At 48.5% G+C, this 21,600-nt stretch overlaps 1 protein-coding gene across 3 annotated transcripts in view; it reads right to left on the minus strand.

Moving 5' to 3' along the window:
- Nucleotides 1-21,600, minus strand: part of lbr (lamin B receptor) — a 147,833-nt gene that overhangs the window by 104,107 nt on the left and 22,126 nt on the right. For all 3 annotated transcript variants that reach the window (XM_072500296.1, XM_072500294.1, XM_072500295.1), the window contains exon 2: nt 18,797-18,964. In XM_072500296.1, the coding sequence (XP_072356397.1) occupies nt 18,797-18,961 (165 nt within the window). In that variant the 5' untranslated portion in view covers nt 18,962-18,964. The remainder of the gene's footprint in view (nt 1-18,796; nt 18,965-21,600) is intronic.

Consider the following 21,600-nt stretch of genomic DNA (forward strand, 5'->3'; position numbering starts at 1 on the left):
GCCGGAATCTGGCGACTAGGGACTTTTCACGGTAACTTCATTTGAAGCCTACTTGTGACAATAAGTGATTTTCATTCATTCATGAACAAAGAAACGTACAGCACAGGAACAGGCCCTTCGGCCCTCCAAGCCCGTGCCGACCATACTGCCCGACTAAACTACAATCTTCTACACTTCCTGGGTCCGTATCCTTCTATTCCCATCCTATTCATATATTTGTCAAGATGCCCCTTAAATGTGCCTATCGTCCCTGCTTCCACTACCTCCTCCGGTAGTGAGTTCCAGGCACCCACTACCCTCTGCGTAAAAAACTTGCCTCGTACATCTACTCTAAACCTTGCCCCTCTCACCTTAAACCTATGCCCCCTAGTAATTGACCCCTCTACCCTGGGGAAAAGCCTCTGACTATCCACTCTGTCTATGCCCCTCATAATTTTGTAGACCTCTATCAGGTCGCCCCTCAACCTCCTTCGTTCCAGTGAGAACAAACCGAGTTTATTCAACTGCTCCTCATAGCTTATGCCCTCCATACCAGGCAACATTCTGGTAAATCTCTTCTGCACCCTCTCTAAAGCCTCCACATCCTTCTGGTAGTGTGGCGACCAGAATTGAACACTATACTCCAAGTGTGGCCTAACTAAGGTTCTATACAGCTGCAACATGACTTGCCAATTCTTATACTCAATGCCCCGGCCAATGAAGGCAAGCATGCCGTGTGCCTTCTTGACTACCTTCTCCACCTGTGTTGCCCCTTTCAATGACCTGTGGACCTGTACTCCTAGATCTCTTTGACTTTCAATACTCTTGAGGGTTCTACCATTCACTGTATATTCCCTACCTGCATTAGCCCTTCCAAAATGCATTACCTCACATTTGTCCGGATTAAACTTCATCTGCCATCTCTCCGCCCAAGTCTCCAGACAATCTAAATCCTGCTGTCTCCTCCGACAGTCCTCATCGCTATCCGCAATTCCACCAACCTTTGTGTCGTCTGCAAACTTACTAATCAGACCAGTTACATTTTCCTCCAAATCATTTATATATACTACAAAGAGCAAAGGTCCCAGCACTGATCCCTGTGGAACACCACTGGTCACAGCCCTCCAATTAGAAAAACATCCCTCCATTGCTACCCTCTGCCTTCTATGGCCTAGCCAGTTCTGTATCCACCTTGCCAGTTCACCCCCGATCCCGAAAGGGAAACCATGTTTGACAAATCTACTGGAATTTTACGAGGATGTAACTAGTCGAGTTGACCAGGGGACGCCTAATAGATGTGGACTTTCAGAAGGCTTTTAGCAAAGTCCCACATAATAGATTAGTGTGTAAAATTAAAGCACATGGGATTAGGGGTGGTGTATGGATAGAAAACTGGATTTCGGCGGCAGCGGTGTGCAGGGGCCTTCTGGGAAGCGAGTAGCGACTTTAAAACCACTTACCTTTGCAGGAGCAGCCCTTTGGATTTCGGCGGCAGCAGTGCGCAGGGGCCTTCTGGGAGGTGAGTAGTGAATTTAAAAACCCTTACCTGGTCGTGTGTCTGTTCTTCTTTTCTGTTTTATTTGTTTTTATATAAGGCGGGAACCGGAAGTTCGACCCGCGGACCTCTGGGAAGACGCTCACCAATAAATTCTGGTGGAGAGGAAAACCGAGACACTACACGTGTAGTGTCTCCCACCCGCCCTCCTCCTCTAACCTAATACGAAGACCCATTGGTGTGAGGTAAGTGCCATATTATATTATTATTATATTATTAGCATTGTGCAGGTCAAGGTTCGGAGGTGGAGGAGCAGTCTCTGTCAGCGAGAGAACCCGAGAACATCTAAGGCACTCAGAAGGTAAGAAGGTAAGTAAGTGATTTTTACATATTTTTACTTTTATACCTTTTTTCAAATTGTGTGTCGGGGGGAAACTGAAGTGACATCACAGAAAAGCTGTGGCCAGAGTGGCTGGTTGGGATTCTACACTAAATTTAAAAAAATTTGAGTATTTGGTAACTAATTAAACATAATAACTTAATTATAATTTAGAGGGATATCTAAGCCAGAGATCGGAGAGTACTATAGTTAGCTATCGCATTTCTATTAGAAATCTAGTGCTAGGAAACAGATAGTTGACAGTAACTTTGAAATTTTAAAAAAATAATTTAAAAAAAACGACAAATTTTAATTTTAATTAATTGACACAATGTCAGTTAGAGGGGTGCTGTGCTCTGACTGTGAGATGTGGCAGGTCCGGGAGGCTTCCAGCGTCCCGGATGGCTTCATCTGCAGAAAGTGCACCCAATTGGAGCTCCTCACAGACCGCATGGTTCGGTTGGAGCAGCAATTGGATGCACTTAGGAGCATGCAGGTGGCGGAAAGCGTCATAGATCGCAGTTATGTAAATGTGGTCACACCCAAGGTGCAGGCAGAGAAATGGGTGACCACCAGAAAGGGCAGGCAGTCAGTGCAGGAATCCCCTGTGGTTGTCCCCCTCTCGAACAGATATACCCCTTTGGATACTGTCGGGGGGGATAGCCTATCAGGGGAAAACAGCAGCAGCCAGAGCAGTGGCACCACGGCTGGCTCTGATGTTCAGAAGGGAGGGTCAAAGCGCAGAAGAGTAATAGTAATAGGGGACTCTATAGTCAGGGGCACAGATAGGTGCTTCTGTGGACGTGAAAGAGACTCCAGGATGGTATGTTGCCTCCCTGGTGCCAGGGTCCAGGATGTCTCCGAACAGGTAGAGGGCATCCTGAAGAGGGAGGGCAAACAGGCAGAGGTCGTTGTACATATTGGTACTAACGACATAGGCAGGAAGGGGCATGAGGTCCTGCAGCAGGAGTTCAGGGAGCTAGGCAGAAAGTTAAAAGACAGGACCTCGAGGGTTGTAATCTCGGGATTACTCCCTGTGCCACGTGCCAGTGAGGCTAGAAACAGGAAGATAGAGCAGCTAAACACGTGGCTAAACAGCTGGTGTAGGAGGGAGGGTTTCCATTATCTGGACCACTGGGAGTTCCTCCGGGGCAGGTGTGACCTGTATAAGAAGGACGGGTTGCATCTAAACCGGAGAGGCATAAATATCCTGGCCGCAAGGTTTGCTAGTGTCACACGGGAGGGTTTAAACTAGTATGGCAGGGGGGTGGGCACGGGAGCAATAGGTCAGAAGGTGAGAGCATTGAGGGAGAACTAGGGAATAGGGACAGTGTGGCTCTGAGGCAGAGCAGACAGGGAGAAGTTGCTGAACACAGCGGGTCTGGTGGCCTGAAGTGCATATGTTTTAATGCAAGGAGCATTACGGGTAAGGCAGATGAACTTAGAGCTTGGATTAGTACTTGGAACTATGATGTTGTTGCCATTACAGAGACCTGGTTGAGGGAAGGGCAGGATTGGCAGCTAAACGTTCCAGGATTTAGATGTTTCAGGCGGGATAGGGGGGGATGTAAAAGGGGAGGTGGAGTTGCGCTACTTGTTCGGGAGAATATCACAGCTGTACTGCGAGAGGACACCTCAGAGGGCAGTGAGGCTATATGGGTAGAGATCAGGAGTAAGAAGGGTGCAGTCACAATGTTGTGGGTATACTACAGGCCTCCCAACAGCCAGCGGGAGATAGAGGAGCAGATAGGTAGACAGATTTTGGAAAAGAGTAAAAACAACAGGGTTGTGGTGATGGGAGACTTCAACTTCCCAAATATTGACTGGGACTCACTTAGTGCCAGGGGCTTAGACGGGGCCGAGTTTGTAAGGAGCATCCAGGAGGGCTTCTTAAAACAATATGTAGACAGTCCAACTAGGGAAGGGGCGGTACTGGACCTGGTATTGGGGAATGAGCCCAGCCAGGTGGTAGATGTTTCAGTAGGGGAGCATTTCGGTAACAGTGACCATAATTCAGTAAGTTTTAAAGTACTGGTGGACAAGGATAAGAGTGGTCCGAGGATGAATGTGCTAAATTGGGGGAAGGCTAATTATAACAATATTAGGCGGGACCTGAAGAACATAGATTGGGGGGCGGATGTTTGAGGGCAAATCAACATCTGGCATGTGGGAGGCTTTCAAGTGTCAGTTGAAAGGAATTCAGGACCGGCATGTTCCTGTGAGGAAGAAGGATAAATACGGCAATTTTCGGGAACCTTGGATGACGAGTGATATTGTAGGCCTCGTCAAAAAGAAAAAGGAGGCATTTGTCAGGGCTAAAAGGCTGGGAACAGACAAAGCCTGCGTGGAATACAAGTAGGAAGGAACTTAAGCAAGGAGTCAGGAGGGCTAGAAGAGGTCACGAAAAGTCATTGGCAAATCGGGTTAAGGAAAATCCCAAGGATTTTAAAACATACATAAAAAGCAAGAGGGTAGCCAGGGAAAGGGTTGGCCCACTGAAGGATAGGCAAGGGAATCTATGTGTGGAGCCAGAGGAAATGGGCGAGGTACTAAATGAATACTTTGCATCAGTATTCACCAAAGAGAAGGAATTGGTAGATGTTGAGTCTGGAGAAGGGGGTGTAGATAGCCTGGGTCACATTGTGATCCAAAAAGACGAGGTGTTGGGTGTCTTAAAAAATATTAAGGTAGCTAAGTCCCCAGGGCCTGATGGAATCTACCCCAGAATACTGAAGGAGGCTGGAGAGGAAATTGCTGAGGCCTTGACAGAAATCTTTGGATCCTCGCTGTCTTCAGGGGATGTCCCGGAGGACTGGAGAATAGCCAATGTTGTTCCTCTGTTTAAGAAGGGTAGCAAGGATAATCCCGGGAACTACAGGCCGGTGAGCCTTACTTCAGTGGTAGGGAAATTACTGGAGAGAATTCTTCGATACAGGATCTACTCCCATTTGGAAGCAAATGGACGTATTAGTGAGAGGCAGCACGGTTTTGTGAAGGGGAGGTCGTGTCTCACTAACTTGATAAGAGTTTTTCGAGGAGGTCACTAAGATGATTGATGCAGGTAGGGCAGTAGATGTTGTCTATATGGACTTCAGTAAGGCCTTTGACCAGGTCCCTCATGGTAGACTAGTACAAAAGGTGAAGTCACACAGGATCAGGGGTGAGCTGGCAAGGTGGATACAGAACTGGCTAGGCCATAGAAGGCAGAGAGTAGCAATGGAGGGATGCTTTTCTAATTGGAGGGCTGTGACCAGTGGTGTTCCACAGGGATCAGTGCTGGGACCTTTGCTCTTTGTAGTATATATAAATGATTGAGGAAAATGTAACTGGTCTGATTAGTAAGTTTGCAGACGACACAAAGGTTGGTGGAATTGCGGATAGCGATGAGGACTGTCGGAGGAGACAGCAGGATTTAGATTGTCTGGAGACTTGGGCGGAGAGATGGCAGATGGAGTTTACATAGAACATAGAAAATACAGCACAGAACAGGCCCTTCGACCCACGATGTTGTGCCGAACCTTTGTCCTAGATTAATCATAGATTATCATTGAATTTACAGTGCAGAAGGAGGCCATTCGGCCCTTTGAGTCTGCTCCAGCTCTTGGAAAGAGAACCCTCCCCAAACTCAACACCTCCACCCAACACCAAGGGCAATTTGGACATTAAGGGCAATTTATCATTGGCCAATTCACCTAACCCGCACATCTTTGGACTGTGGGAGGAAACCGGAGCACCCGGAGGAAACCCACGCAGACACGGGGAGGACGTGCAGACTCCGCACAGACAATGACCCAAGCCGGAATCGAACCTGGGACCATGGATCTGTGAAGCAATTGTGCTATCCACAATGCTACCGTGCTGCCCTTAAGAACAAATAAATCTACACTATATCATTTTCCCGTAATCCATGTACCTATCCAACAGCTGCTTGAAGGTCCCTAATGTTTCCGACTCAACTACTTCCACAGGCAGTGCATTCCATGCCCCCACTACTCTCTGGGTAAAGAACCTACCTCTGATATCCCTCCTATATCTTCCACCTTTCACCTTAAATTTATGTCCCCTTGTAATGGTGTGTTCCACCTGGGGAAAAAGTCTCTGACTGTCTACTCTATCTATTCCCCTGATCATCTTATAAACCTCTATCAAGTCGCCCCTCATCCTTCTCCGCTCTAATGAGAAAAGGCCTAGCACCCTCAACCTTTCCTCGTAAGACCTACTCTCCATTCCAGGCAACATCCTGGTAAATCTTCTTTGCACCTTTTCCAGAGCTTCCACATCCTTCCTAAAATGAGGCGACCAGAACTGTACACAGTACTCCAAATGTGGCCTTACCAAAGTTTTGTACAGCTGCATCATCACCTCATGGCTCTTAAATTCAATCCCTCTGTTAATGAACGCGAGCACACCATAGGCCTTCTTCACAGCTCTACCCACTTGAGTGGCAACTTTCAAAGATCTATGAACATAGACCCCAAGGTCTCTCTGCTCCTCCACAATGCCAAGAACTCTACCGTTAACCCTGTATTCCACATTCATATTTGTCCTTCCAAAATGGACAACCTCACACTTTTCAGGGTTAAACTCCATCTGCCACTTCTCAGCCCAGCTCTGCATCCTATCTATGTCTCTTTGCAGCCGACAACAGCCCTCCTTACTATCCACAACTCCACCAATCTTCGTATCGTCTGCAAATTTACTGACCCACCCTTCAACTCCCTCATCCAAGTCATTAATGAAAATCACAAACAGCAGAGGACCCAGAACTGATCCCTGCGGTACGCCACTGGTAACTGGGATCCAGGCTGAATATTTGCCATCCACCACCACTCTCTGACTTCTATCAGTTAGCCAGTTCGTTATCCAACTGGCCAAATTTCCCACTATCCCATGCCTCCTTACTTTGTGCAGAAGCCTACCATGGGGAACTTTATCAAATGCCTTACTAAAATCCATGTACACTACATCCACTGCTTTACCTTCATCCACATGCTTGGTCACCTCCTCAAAGAATTCAATAAGATTTGTAAGGCAAGACCTACCCCTCACAAATCCGTGCTGACTATCCCGAATCAAGCAGTGTCTTTCCAGATGCTCAGAAATCCTATCCTTCAGTACCCTTTCCATTACTTTGCCTACCACCGAAGTAAGACTAACTGGCCTGTAATTCCCAGGGTTATCCCTAGTTCCTTTTTTGAACAGGGGCACGACATTCGCCACTCTCCAATCCCCTGGTACCACCCCTGTTGACAGTGAGGACGAAAAGATAATTGCCAACGGCGCTGCAATTTCATCTCTTGCTTCCCATAGAATCCTTGGATATATCCCGTCAGGCCCGGGGGACTTGTCTATCCTCAAGTTTTTCAAAATGCCCAACACATCTTCCTTCCTAACAAGTATTTCCTCGAGCTTACCAATCTGTTTCACACTGTCCTCTCCAACAATATCGCCCCTCTCATTTGTAAATACAGAAGAAAAGTACTCATTCATAGTATACCTCTCCTATCTCTTCAGACTCAATACACAATCTCCCGCTACTATCCTTGATCGGACCTACCCTCGCTCTAGTCATTCTCATATTTCTCACATGTGTAAAAGGCCTTGGGGTTTTCCTTGATCCTACCCGCCAAAGATTGTTCATGCCCTCTCTTAGCTCTCCTAATCCCTTTCTTCAGTTCCCTCCTGGCTATCTTGTATCCCTCCAATGCCCTGTCTGAACCTTGTTTCTTCAGCCTTACATAAGTCACCTTTTTTCTCTTAACAAGACATTCAACGTCTCTTGTCAACCATGGTTCCCTCACTCGACCATCTCTTCCCTGCCTGACAGGGACATACATATCAAGGACACGTAGCACCTGTTCCTTGAACAAGTTCCACATTTCACTTGTGTCCTTCCCTGCCAGCCCATGTTCCCAACTTATGCACTTCAATTCTTGTCTGACAACATCGTATTTACCCGTCCCCCAATTGTAAACCTTGCCCTGTTGCACGTACCTATCCCTCTCCATTACTAAAGTGAAAGTCACAGAATTGTGGTCACTATCTCCAAAATGCTCCCCCACTAACAAATCTATCACTTGCCCTGGCTCATTACCCAGTACTAAATCCAATATTGCCCCTCCTCTGGTCGGACAATCTACATACGGTGTTAGAAAAGCTTCCTGGACACACTGCACAAACACCACCCCATCCAAACTATAAAGAGTTTCCACTCAATATTTGGGAAGTTAAAGTCGCCCATGACTACTACCCTATGACTTCTGCACCTTTCCAAAATCTGTTTCCCAATCTGTTCCTCCACATCTCTGCTACTATTGGGGGGCCTATAGAAAACTCCTAACAAGGTGACTGCTCCTTTCCTATTTCTGACTTCAACCCATACTACCTCAATAGGGTGATACTCCTCGAACTGCCTTTCTGCAGCTGTTATACTATCTCTAATTAATAATGCCACCCCCCCACCTCTTTTACCACCCTCCCTAATCTTATTGAAACATCTATAACCAGGGACCTCCAACAACCATTTCTGCCCCTCTTCTATCCAAGTTTCCGTGATGGCCACCACATCGTAGTCCCAAGTACCGATCCATGCCTTAAGTTCACCCACCTTATTCCTGATGCTTCTTGCGTTGAAGTTTAATCCGGACAAATGTGAGGTAATGCATTTTGGAAGGTCTAATGCAGGTAGGGAATATACAGTGAATGGTAGAACCCTCAACAGTATTGAAAGTCAAAGAGATCTAGGAGTACAGGTCCACAGGTCATTGAAAGGGGCAACACAGTTGGAGAAGGTAGTCAAGAAGGCATACGGCATGCTTGCCTTCATTGGCCGGGGCATTGAGTATAAGAATTGGCAAGTCATGTTGCAGCTGTATAGCACCTTAGTTAGGCCACACGTGGAGTATAGTGTTCAATTCTGGTCGCCACACTACCAGAAGGATGTGGAGGCTTTAGAGAGGGTGCAGAAGAGATTTACCAGAATGTTGCCTGGTATGGAGGGCATTAGCTATGAGGAGTGGTTGAATAAACTCGGTTTGTTCTCACTGGAACGAAGGAGGTGGAGGGGAGACCTGATAGAGGTATACAAAATTATATGGGGCATAGACAGAGTGGATAGTCAGCGGCTTTTCCCCAGGGTCGAGGGGTCAATTACTAGGGGGCATAGGTTTAAGGTGAGAGGGGCAAGGTTTAGAGTAGATGTACGAGGCAAGTTTTTTTACGCAGAGGGTAGTGGGTGCCTGGAACTCGCTACCGGAGGAGGTAGTGGAAGCAGGGACGATAGGGACATTTAGGGGGCATCTTGACAAATATATGAATAGGATGGGAATAGAAGGATACGGACCCAGGAAGTGTAGAAGATTGAAGTTTAGTCGGGCAACATGGTCGGCACGGGCTTGGAGGGCCGAAGGGCCTGTTCCTGTGCTGTACATTTTTGTTCTTGGTTGGTTGGCAGACAGGAAACAAAGAGTAGGAATTAACGGATCTTTTTCAAATTGGCAGGCGGTGACTAGTGGGATATTGCAGGGATCGGTGCTGGGACCCCAGCTACTCAATATATATTAATGATTTGGATGAGGGAACAAAATGTAATGGGTGGGATTCTCCCACCCTCCGCACTGAAATCGCGCTCGGCGCGGGGGCAGAGAATGACCCAAAATAGGCTCCCACGCCGGCAGTCGCGTGCTTGATCGGGGGCCATTGAAAGCAGCCCCCGCGTCGACTCTTGCGCTCGACGGGCCGAGTGCTTGCCGAGTCCCGCCGGCGTGGTTCACATGTGGTCCCACCCAGCAGGACCTCTGCGTTCTGGCTGCAGGGATCAGACTCCAGTGGGGGAGGAGGGGGGGCCTATATTCCTCCGCACCGGACCCCTGTAGGGCACCGCCATGTTCCGCGGAGGACGGCACGTAGACACATGTGCGGCCGCAACTGTATGGCCCCGCCGGCAGCTGGAGCTGCGGGACACAGGTCGGGGCCCTGCTGGCCCCTTTGAAGACGGAGAAGTACCCCGGACTGAAGAAAAAGTCCGGAGTGATTCGTGCCAGTTTTCCGGCGGGCGTGGGAACTTAGTCCCCAGAAGGGAGAACCCACACAATATCTCCAAATGACGCCAAGTTGGGTGAGGGGGTGAGCGGTGAGGAGGAAACAGAGATCCTTCAGTGTGATTTGGACAAGTTGAGTTAGTGGGCGAATGAATGGCAGATGCAGTATAATTTGGATAAATGCGAGGTTATCCACTTTGGTAGCACTTAGGAGAGGGGAATATGCAGCAAGGCCTGGGTGTCCTCACACACCAGTCACTGAAGGCTGGTATGCAATGCAGCAGGTGGTAAAGAAGGCAAATGGTATGTTGGCCAAAGGCAGTGCAGAAGGAGGCCATTAAGCCCATCGAGTCTGCACCGGCCCTTGGAAAGAGCACCCTACTTAAGCCCACACCTCCACCCTAACACCATAACCACACCTAACCTTTTTGGACACATGGGGCAATTTAGCATGGTCAATCCACCCAATCTGCATATCTTTGGACTGTGGGAGGAAACCAGAGCACCCGGAGGAAATCCACGCAGACACAGGGAGAAAAAGTGTAAACTCCACAGTCACCAGAGGCCGGAATTGAACCCAGGTCCCTGGAGCTGTGAGGCAGCAGTGCTAACTACTGTGTCGCCTTGATCATAATGAATGGCAGAGCAGGCTGGAAGGGCTGAATAGCTTCCTCCTCCTATTTTCTATGAAACCTGCTTACATTCACCCTACCATAAAGATGGTCGTTCCTATTTTTAAAAAAAAAAAAATTTGCATCGTATGTGGAGGCTTGCTAGAAGTTAAAGAAACTGCTGATAACATTCAAATAATTAATTATCGTCAAAGTTTTAGAATAATTTATGATCAACATTATAATTTCAAGCACAGGGCTGTTAAGCGATTCTTTCACAAGTTCATAGGTTTGGCCATGGAACAAGGACAGAATCAGGTTTGGTTGCGTTGGCTCCTCCAATGGAGTCATTTGATACGGTTAAGAATCACTTGAAGAAAAGTCACCTGGGTGGGATAGCAGATGAGACTGGTACTGCTCATCTAATCAAAGTGTAAATACCTTCAGGAGATAGGTGAAGAGGATTTTTTGTTAAATTAGCAGTTTTATGAAGAAGAAAAAGTTGAAGATTGGTACACGAAATAGGTCAAACGTTATTTGCAGAAGGCAGATCAAGAGTCACAAGATGTAATGTGTTAACTTTTAGATCTCATTCCAATGCTGCTGCCTGACCTGCTTAGCATTTCCAGCATTATTCTGGTTTTGTATTAAGTGTAGATCTCGGTAAGACTTCCGGTGACGGCAGGCGGGAGGCAGCTGCACATATGGAGGGCTCCCGTTCGGGAATGGCATTTTCGGGGTTTAACGCCCGGTCCCAGGGGCAATGGAGGCGGCAAAAGCAGGGAGAGGGCACAGTGAAGGGAATGTCGAAAATACGTTTTTAAAAAAACCCGAAGGTGCCAGGTCCCGGAGTGAGACAGTATCTTGGCGGCCATCAGGGAACTCAATGTAGGCATATCGAGGGTTGGCGTGGAGCAGGTCAACCCTGTCCACCAAGGGGTCCGCCTTGTGGAGTCAGACGTGCCATCGGAGAAGGAGTGGTCCTGGAGCAGCGAGCCAAGTCGGGAGCGACACCCCGGATGTGGACTTCCTGGGAAAGGTAAAAACACGTTCACGGGGTGTTATTAGTGGCGGTGCACAATAGTGACCGGATGGAGTGCAGAGCGTCAGGGAAGACCTCCTGCAAGAGAGGCTGGGAGGTTCCTGGACCGGAGGGCCAGCTGTACGGCCCTCGGGCCCGAGAAGTCAGTTTTGGACTATATAACCGAGAATGGCTAACCGGGTTGTGCGGAACACACTTCTCTTTGTTGTAGGTCAGGTTGAGAAGAGTGGCAGTGCGGAGGAATTTATCAAGGTTGGCATCGTGGTCCTGCTGGTCATGTCCGCAGATGGTGGCATTATCGAAGTACGGAAAGGTGGCCCGCAAACTGTACTGGTCGACCATTCGGTCCATCTCTCTTTGGAAGACCGAGACCCCATTTGTGACACCGAAAGGGAACCCAAGGAAGTGGTAGAAGCGACCTTCCGCCTCGAAGGCAGTGTATGGTCGGTCCGACTTCCGGATGAGGAGCTGGTGGTAGGCGGATTTCAGATCAATTGTTGAGAAGACCTGGTACTGCGCAAGCGGATTGACCATATCAGATGCGTGGGAGGGGGTACGCGTCGAGCTGCGTGTACCGATTGATGGTCTGGCTATAGTCCACGACCATCCTGTGTTTCTCCCCAGTTTTAACCACTACCACTTGGGCTCTCCAGGGGCTGTTGCTGGCCTTGATAATACCCTCCTTAAGCAGCCGCTGGACTTCGGACCTGATGAAGGTCTTATCCTGGGTGCTGTACCGTCTGCTCCTAGTGGCAACGGGCTTACAATCCACAGTTAGGGGGGGAGGGAGGGAAAGAGGGAGGCTCTGGAGGTTGCACTGGAGGTTCAGGCCCAACAGGAGTGCAGCGCAGCGATTAGGAAGGACAGAGGCGAAAGTTACTAAATTCTACGCCCTGGACCATGAGGGTGACTGTACAAAAGCCTTGGATCGGGACGGAGTGGGATCCAGAGGCTACGAAGATCCTTTGATTGGCAGGGTGGACCGCAAGGGAGCACCACCTTACCGTATCTGGGTGAACAAAGCTTTCGGTGCTCCCGGAGTCCAGCAGGCATGAGGTCGCGTGGGCGTTGATTTTAAGTCGTCGGCGCGGTGGCCAGGTTGTGCGGGCGAGATTGATCCAGCATCAGAGGCGAGCTGCGGGCAGCCATCGGATGCTTCGGGTGGCAAGCGTGGGCTGTTCCAATGTCAGGATGTCCGGAGACCCTGTGAGGGGAGAAGATGGCAGCGCCCATGGCGGGGTCGGGCCAAGTTGGCAGCGCCCACTTTGCGCACATTGTGGGGTCGGGAGAAGATGGCGGCTCCTATTGTGTGTCTGGCGTGGGGAGCGATAGCGGGCACGATCGCAGAGACTGCGCGGGCCTGGCACACAGCCACGAAGTGGCCCTTTTTACTGCATTCTTTACAAACGGCAGTGCGGGGGCCAGGCAGTGTTGGCGGGGGTGCTTCTGCTGACCGCAGAAGTAGCAGCGGGGACCCCCGGGGTGCGCGGATCAGCGTGCAGATCAGGTGTATTGCGAAGGCAGGGCCCCGGCTAAGAAGGTCGTCGGCGGGGTAGGAAGTAGAAGGGTGGGCAGCACGGCGGGAGAGGTACGATTGTACGTTACGGGATTTGACCGTCATGGTTTTCATCTCCACCAGTTTGAGCGTGACCCCTTCCAGCAATCGTTCTCGGATGCGGTCTGACGCAATCCCGGTCACGAAGGCATCGCGCATGAGGAGATTAGCGTGTTCGCCGGCCGTGACGGCCTGACAGTCACAGTCCCGGACGACTGGGATTAGGGCCCGCCAGAAGTCTTCGATGGACTCACCAGGTAGTTGCAAGCGGGTGGCAAGTACATGCCTGGCGAAGAGCGTGTTCGTCTTCTGTGCGTAGTGTTCTTTGAGGAGTTCCATTGCTTTTGTGTAATTCGTGGCGTCTTGGATCAATGGGAACACGCTGGAGCTCAGTCTGGAGTACAGGACGTTTATCCTCCGAGCCTCCGTTGGCGCGGGGTCCGCCGTGTTGATGGAGGCCTCAAAACATGCTAGCCAGTGAGTAAAGTCTTTCCTGGCGCTGGGAGAGTGTGGATCCAGCTGCAGGCGATCGGGCTCAATTCGGATATCCATTCTGTGGAAAATCTGACTGTAATAAATTGATGCACGATCAATTGCACAAAGACTAAAGTTGGGTACAACTGTGGCTTTATTACAGTCAGTGTTTTCCGGGTCCTTAGGGGGGAGGGGGAGCAGCCCCAAGTCGTGGTCCACATTGGCACTAACGACATAGGTAGGAAAGGGGACAAGGATGTCAGGCAGGCTTTCAGGGAGCTAGGATGGAAGCTCAGAACGAGAACAAACAGAGTTGTTATCTCTGGGTTGTTGCCCGTGCCATGTGATAGTGAGATGAGGAATAGGGAGAGAGAGCAATTAAACACGTGGCTACAGGGATGGTGCAGGCGGGAGGGATTCAGATTTCTGGATAACTGGGGCTCTTTCTGGGGAAGGTGGGACCTCGACAGACAGGATGGTCTACATCTGAACCTGAGGGGCACAAATATCCTGAGGGGGGAGATTTGTTAGTGCTCTTTGGGGGGGGGGGGGGGGGGGGGGTTTACACTAATGCAGCAGGGGCATGGGAACCTGGATTGTAGTTTTAGGGTAAGGGAGAATGAGAGTATAGAGGTCAGGAGCTCAGATTTGACGTCGCAGGAGGGGGCCAGTGTTCAGGTAGGTGGTTTGAAGTGTGTCTACTTCAATGCCAGGAGTATACGAAATAAGGTAGGGGAACTGGCAGCACGGGTTGGTACCTGGGACTTCGATGTTGTGGCCATTTCAGAGACATGGATAGAGCAGGGACAGGAATGGATGTTGCAGGTTCCAGGGTTTAGGTGTTTTAGTAAGCTCAGAGAAGGAGGCAAAAGAGGGGGAGGTGTGGCGCTGCTAGTCAAGAGCAGTATTACGGTGGCGGAGAGGATGCTAGATGGGGACTCATCTTCCGAGGTAGTATGGGCCGAGGTTAGAAACATGAAAGGAGAGGTCACACTGTTGGGAGTCTTCTATAGGCCTCCAAATAGTTCTAGGGATGTAGAGGAAAGGATGGCGAGGATGATCCTGGATAAGAGCGAAAGTAACAGGGTAGTTATTATGGGAGACTTTAACTTTCCAAATATTGACTGGAAAAGATATAGTTAGAGTACATTAGATGGGTCGTTTTTTTGTACAGTGTGTGCAGGAGGGTTTCCTGACAATATGTTGACAGGCCAACAAGAGGCGAGGTCACGTTGGATTTGGTTTTGGGTAATGAACCAGGCCAGGTGTTGGATTTGGAGGTAGGAGAGCACTTTGGGGACAGTGACCACAATTCGGTGAAGTTTACGTTAATGATGGAAACGGATAAGTATACACCGCAGGGCAAGAGTTATAGCTGGGGGAAGGGCAATTATGATGCCATTAGACGTGACTTGAGGGGGGATAAGGTGGAGAAGTAGGCTGCAAGTGTTGGGCACACTGGATAAGTGGAGCTTGTTCAAGGATCAGCTACTGCGTGTTCTTGATAAGTATGTACCGGTCAGGCAGGGAGGAAGGCGCCGAGCGAGGGAACCGTGGTTTACCAAAGAAGTGGAATCTCTTAAGAGGAAGAAGGAGGCCTATGTGAAGATGAGGTGTGAAGTTTCAATTGGGGTGATGGATAGTTACAAGGTAGCGAGGAAGGATCTAGAGAGAGAGCTAAGACGAGCAAGGAGGGGACATGAGAAGTATTTGGCAGGAAGGATCAAGGAAAACCCAAAAGCTTTCTATAGGTATGTGAGGAATAAGCGAATGACTAGGGAAAGAGTAGGACCAGTCAAGGACAGGGATGGGAAGTTGTGTGTGGAGTCTGAAGAGATAGGCGAGATACTAAATGAATATTTTGTGTCAGTATTCACTCAGGAAAAAGATAATGTTGTGGAGGAGAATGCTGAGCCCCAGGCTAATAGATTAGATGGCATTGAGGTACGTAGGGAAGAGGTGTTGGCAATTCTGGACAGGCTGAAAATAGATAAGTCCCCGGGACCTGATGGGATTTATCCTAGGATTCTCTGGGAGGCCAGGGAAGAGATTGCTGGACCTTTGGCTTTGATTTTTATGTCATCATTGGCTACAGGAATAGTGCCAGAGGACTGGAGGATAGCAAATGTGGTCCCTTTGTTCAAAAAGGGGAGCAGAGACAACCCCGGCAACTATCGACCGGTGAGCCTCACGTCTGTAGTGGGTAAAGTCTTGGAGGGGATTATAAGAGACAAGATTTATAATCAACTAGATAGGAATAATATGATCAGGGATAGTCAGCATGGCTTTGTGAAGGGTAGGTCATGCCTCACAAACCTTAGAGTTCTTTGAGAAGGTGACTGAACAGGTAGATGAGGGTAGAGCAGTTGATGTGGTGTATATGGATTTCAGCAAAGCGTTTGATAAGGTTCCCCACGGTAGGCTATTGCAGAAAATACGGAGGCTGGGGATTGAGGGTGATTTAGAGATGTGGATCAGAAATTGGCTAGCTAAAAGAAGACTAGCCACTAACACTAACACTAGTGGTGGTTGATGGGAAATGTTCAGAATGGAGTTCAGTCACAAGCGGAGTACCACAAGGATCTGTTCTGGGGCCATTGCTGTTTGTCATTTTTATCAATGACCTAGAGGAAGGCGCAGAAGGGTGGGTGAGTAAATTTGCAGACGATACTAAAGTCGGTGGTGTTGTCGATAGTGTGGAAGGATGTAGCAGGTTACAGAGGGATATAGATAAGCTGCAGAGCTGGGCTGAGAGGTGGCAAATGGAGTTTAATGTAGAGAAGTGTGAGGTGATTCACTTTGGAAGGAATAACAGGAATGCAGAATATTTGGCTAATGGTAAAGTTCTTGGAAGTGTGGATGAGCAGAGGGATCTAGGTGTCCATGTGCATAGATCCCTGAAAGTTGCCACCCAGGTTGATAGGGTTGTGAAGATTGAGTTCCGGAGTCAGGAGGTCATGTTGCAGCTGTACAGAACTCTGGTATGGCCGCATTTGGAGTATTGCGTACAGTTCTGGTCACCGCATTATAGGAAGGACGTGGAGGCTTTGGAGCGGGTGCAGAGGAGATTTACCAGGATGTTGCCTGGTATGGAGGGAAAATCTTATGAGGAAAAGCTGATGGACTTGAGGTTGTTTTCGTTGGAGAGAAGAAGGTTAAGAGGAGACTTAATAGAGGTATACAAAATGATCAGGGGGTTGGATAGGGTGGACAGTGAGAGCCTTCTCCCGCGGATGGAAATGGCTGGCACGAGGGGACATAGCTTTAAACTGAGGGGGTAATAGATATAGGACAGAGGTCAGAGGTAGGTTCTTTACGCAAAGAGTAGTGAGGCCGTGAATGCCCTACCTGCTACAGTAGTGAACTCGCCAACATTGAGGGCATTTAAAAGTTTATTGGATAAACATATGGATGATAATGGCATAGTGTAGGTTAGATGGCTTTTGTTTCAGTGCAACATCGCGGGCCGAAGGGCCTGTACTGCGCTGTATTGTTCTATGTTCTAAACTAAATAATTCTAACTATGGGGAAAAGTGAGATGCTCGCGGTCCAGGTAAGGGGGTAGGAGGGGCGATTTGGGGGGGGGGGGAAACTGCCGTTTAGGGGGAAGCTTTGGGTACCTAGGCATCCACTTGGCACGATAATGGGAACGGCTAGACAAGTTAAGGGAAGGTTTCTGACATTTAGAAGGCACTCATGGGGTCAGAGGAGCCGCAGACCAAGGAGTTGAAACGCAAGTGGGAAGAGGAGTTAGGAGGAGAGATAGAAGACGGTCTCTGGGCGGACGCGCTGAGTAGAGTCAACGCGTCCACAACATGTGCCAGGCTCAGCCTGATACAATTTAAGTCAGTCGTTCACCGGACCCACATGACAGTGGCCCGGATGAGCAGGATCTTTGGGGGTAGAAGATAGGTGCGCAAGGTGTGGGGGAGGGTCAGCAAACCACATCCACATGTTCTGGGCATGCTTAAGGGATTCTGGCAGGGATTTGCGGAGGTCATGTCCAAGTTGTTAAAAACCAAGGGTGGCACAGAGTCCAGAGGTGGCGATTTTCGGAGTGTCGGAAGACCCGGGAATCCAGGAGGAGAAAGAGGCAGACGTTCTAGCCTTTGCTTCCCTGGTAGCCCAGAGACGGATTCTATTAGCTTGGAGGGACCCAAAGCCCCCGACGACAGAGACCTGGCTAGCTTTCTCTATCTGTAGAAAATCAAGTTCGCCTTGAGGGGGGTCAATGTTAGGGTTCGCCCGGAGGCGGTAGCCATTCGCCGACTTCTTTGCTGAAAATTAACCGTCAGCAGAAAGAGGGGTGGGGCCTGGGGGTTAGATTAATTTAGAGTAGGTGGTTAGTAAAGGTGGAATCTGTAAGGGAGGAAGACGGACTTTGCAAATTCATGTATATTGTTTATTTTGTTGTTGTAGTAAAATCATAAATACCTCAATAAAATGTTTATTAAGAAAAAGGCCACAGTTTGGGGCTGGTTTAGCACAGTGGGCTAAACAGTTGGCTTGTAATGCAGAACAAGGCCAGCAGCACGGGTTCAATTCCCCTACAGGCACCGGAATGTGGCGACTAGGGGCGTTTCACAGTAACTTCATTGAAGCTTACTTGTGAGAATAAACGATTTTCATTTTCAATTAACTTGCTGCAAGTGCAAGAGATCAGGTTAACCACGATTAAAATGTTGAAATGTCAACCATACGTATTCTGGATAGAGATGGGATTGTTGGCATAAGGTTAGCTGGCATGATAGGGATCAAAGGGATGGATTTGTTGAACCAAAAATGTTTTCCTGTTCTTACAAATTCTTTCCAAGACAACTTTGTTTCCTCTGGCAAAAAGAGATGTAATAATCAAACATTCTGCCATCTGAATTTCCAGCCAGAGAATCGTGGGCCTCCTTCAGCACACTCCCAATCTAGCATCTCAAATGTAGGTGGTACAAGAGATTGTAAGTAGCATCGAGATCCAAGCCAGTGAGTGGAGAGGGCTACTTTCCACAGTAGGTAAATGTATCATGCGCCGTGATGAATTAATTGTTGGCCAGATTTTTTTGAAATGGTGAAACACAATCAATTGCATCATTCAAAGTATTTAATATTTACAGAATCTAGGGATGAGGAGAGGGGACAATAATTTAAAATGAAAGACAGTTACAGCACAACTGCATGCAACAACGTAATCATTTTCTTTACATCTTAAAATGTCTGGTCACCAACATCACCTTGACATCACTTTCTTTCAGGTTCAGCTCAGTGCCATCCTTGTACTTGACTGCATACAGCTGGGTGCTCTTGTTGTAACCCGTCACTCGTACCTCATAGTACAGTTGACTACCTGGCCAACGGCCCATTACCATTTCACCATCCGAGAACATTTTGGCTGGCATTCTCTGCAAGGGAAACAGATACTTCAGTACTTGTGGTAAGCAGACAAGGAGAGAACATGCAAATAAAAGTATCTGGCTATTGATCATAGTATTCCTTTCTTCCTGAAGAATGCAGAGTTCAGCAAGGTAAAGTCACCATAGTCTTAGATGATCATAGGCTGCTTTCCCTGTGTGTGTGTGTGTGTGTGTGTGTGTGTGTGTGTGTGTGTGTGTGTGTGTGTGAGTGTGAGTGAGAGAGATGAATAACCAGAGTACAGTCACAAAGAATCTGTATTGGACAAATTATCTTATAGAAATGTTGATGCTTTAGGACCTTAGAATCCCTACAGTGCAAAAGGAGGCCATTTGGCCCATCATGTCTGCACCAACCCTCTGAAAGAGCACCCCACCTAGGCCCACTATCCTGCCCTATCCCTGTAACCCCTACCTAACCTGCGCATCCCTAGCCACTAAGAGCTATTTTAGCATGGCCAATCCACCTAACCAGCACATCTTTGGTGTGTGGGAAGAAACGGAAGCACCCGGAGTAAACCCATGCCTTCTGAAATGCCAAATACACCACATTCATTGGCTCCCCATCATCAACTCTACTAGGTATAACTGCAAGGAGGCCATTCAGCCATCGAGTCCGCACTGACCCTCCAAGGGAGCATCTCATCCAGGCCACATTCCCCACCCTATCCCCATCCAAATGCAGGATGCAAACTTTTCATTTAGTGCAAATTGCCTTTTTGGTCCACAAGTGACCCAGCTCCTCCTTTTACATAAGAACTAGAAGCAGGAGTAGGCCATCTGGCCCCTCGAGCCTGCTCCACCATTCAATGAGATCATGGCTGATCTTTTGTGGACTCAGCTCCACTTTCCAGCACGAACACCATAACCCTTAATCCCTTTATTCTTCAAAAATCTATCTATCTTTATCTTAAAAACATTTAATGAAGGAGCCTCTACTGCTTCACTGGGCAAGGAATTCCATAGATTCACAACCCTTTGGGTGAAGAAGTTCCTCCTAAACTCAGTCCTAAATCTACTTCCCCTTATTTTGAGGCTATGCCCCCTAGCTCTGCTTTCACCCACCAGAGGAAACAACCTGCCCGCATCTATCCTATCTATTCCCTTCATAATTTTATATGTTTCTATGAGATCCCCCCTCATCCTTCTACAGTTCAGTCTACTCAACCTCTGCTCGTAATCCAACCCCTTCAGCTCTGGAATTAACCTAGTGAATCTCCTCTGCACACCCTCCAGTGCCAGTACGTCCTTTTATGATTTATATGCCAATAGATTACTTTAGAACATAGAACATAGAAAATACAGCACAGAACAGGCCCTTCGGCCCACGATGTTGTGCCGAACCTTTGTCCTAGATTAATCATAGATTATCATTGAATTTACAGTGCAGAAGGAGGCCATTCGGCCCTTTGAGTCTGCACCAGCTCTTGGAAAGAGCACCCTACCCAAACTCAACACCTCCACCCAACACCAAGGGCAATTTGGACATTAAGGGCAATTTATCATTGGCCAATTCACCTAACCCACACATCTTTGGACTGTGGGAGGAAACCGGAGCACCTTATATCGGAAAAATTTTAGTTTTTTGTTAGCTGTCAGACACTTTCCGTATACGCTCTTTGCTTTTTCTCTACCCCTCTGAACCTTCAGTATGGTTCTCTAAATTGTATTTTCCACCTGACACCCAACAACATTTTTTTTTCAAATTTATAATAAAAAAAATAATCGCTTATTGTCACAAATAGGCTTCAATGAAGTTACTGTGAAAAGCCCCTAGTCGCCACATTCCCAGCGCTTGTTCAGGGAGGCTGGAACGGTAATTGAACCCACGTTGCTGGTCTTATTCTGCACTATAAGCCAGCTGTCTTAGCCCACTGTGCTAAACGAGCCCTTGGTAAGAGCACAACACTTAAGCCCACACCTCCACCCTATCCCCGTAACCCCACCTAACCTTTTTGGACACTAAAGGCAATTTAGCATGGCCAATCCACCTAACCTGCACATCATTGGTCTGTGGGAGGAAACCAGAGCACCCGGAGGAAACCCACGCAGACACGGGGAGAACATGTAGACTCCGCACAGACAGAGACCCAAGCCGGGAATCTAACCTGGGACCCTGGAGCTGTGAAACAACTGTGCTAACCACTATGCTACCGTGCTGTACCTGAACAGAGCTGGGACGGCGTTCCTCGTGGGGTCTTTTGGTAGAGTTATTGGGGAGGGTTTAAATGAAACCCGCAGAGGAATACCAGGGTGTAGAAAATACTGGAAGAGGACCGGTAGTACTAAAATAGAGAATAGTAAGATGCCAGGTGGGACCAGAGGAAGGATACTAGGTGGGGCCAGAGGAAGGAAAAATCTAAGTCAGATTACAATGCATGTATGTGAATGCATGGTGTGGACTTCCAGGTGCAGCGATGACCAGCTAGGTCACAGGTTTCGGCAGCTCCCGGTGGAACGGACTTTTGGGCTCTTGATAGGAGCCCCAACGGCAATTTTAACGGCAAAAAACACTGCTGTAATCCAGAAGGGAATCCCCCCTGGACACGGATGGAAAAAAAGAGGGGAAAGTGGCCGGATTGCGGTGGATCCTCTAGAGCAGCAGCCAGGAAGGCAGGCACAAAGCA

This window comes from Scyliorhinus torazame, chromosome 4 (assembly GCF_047496885.1).
Source record: "Scyliorhinus torazame isolate Kashiwa2021f chromosome 4, sScyTor2.1, whole genome shotgun sequence".
Taxonomy (NCBI): domain Eukaryota; kingdom Metazoa; phylum Chordata; class Chondrichthyes; order Carcharhiniformes; family Scyliorhinidae; genus Scyliorhinus; species Scyliorhinus torazame.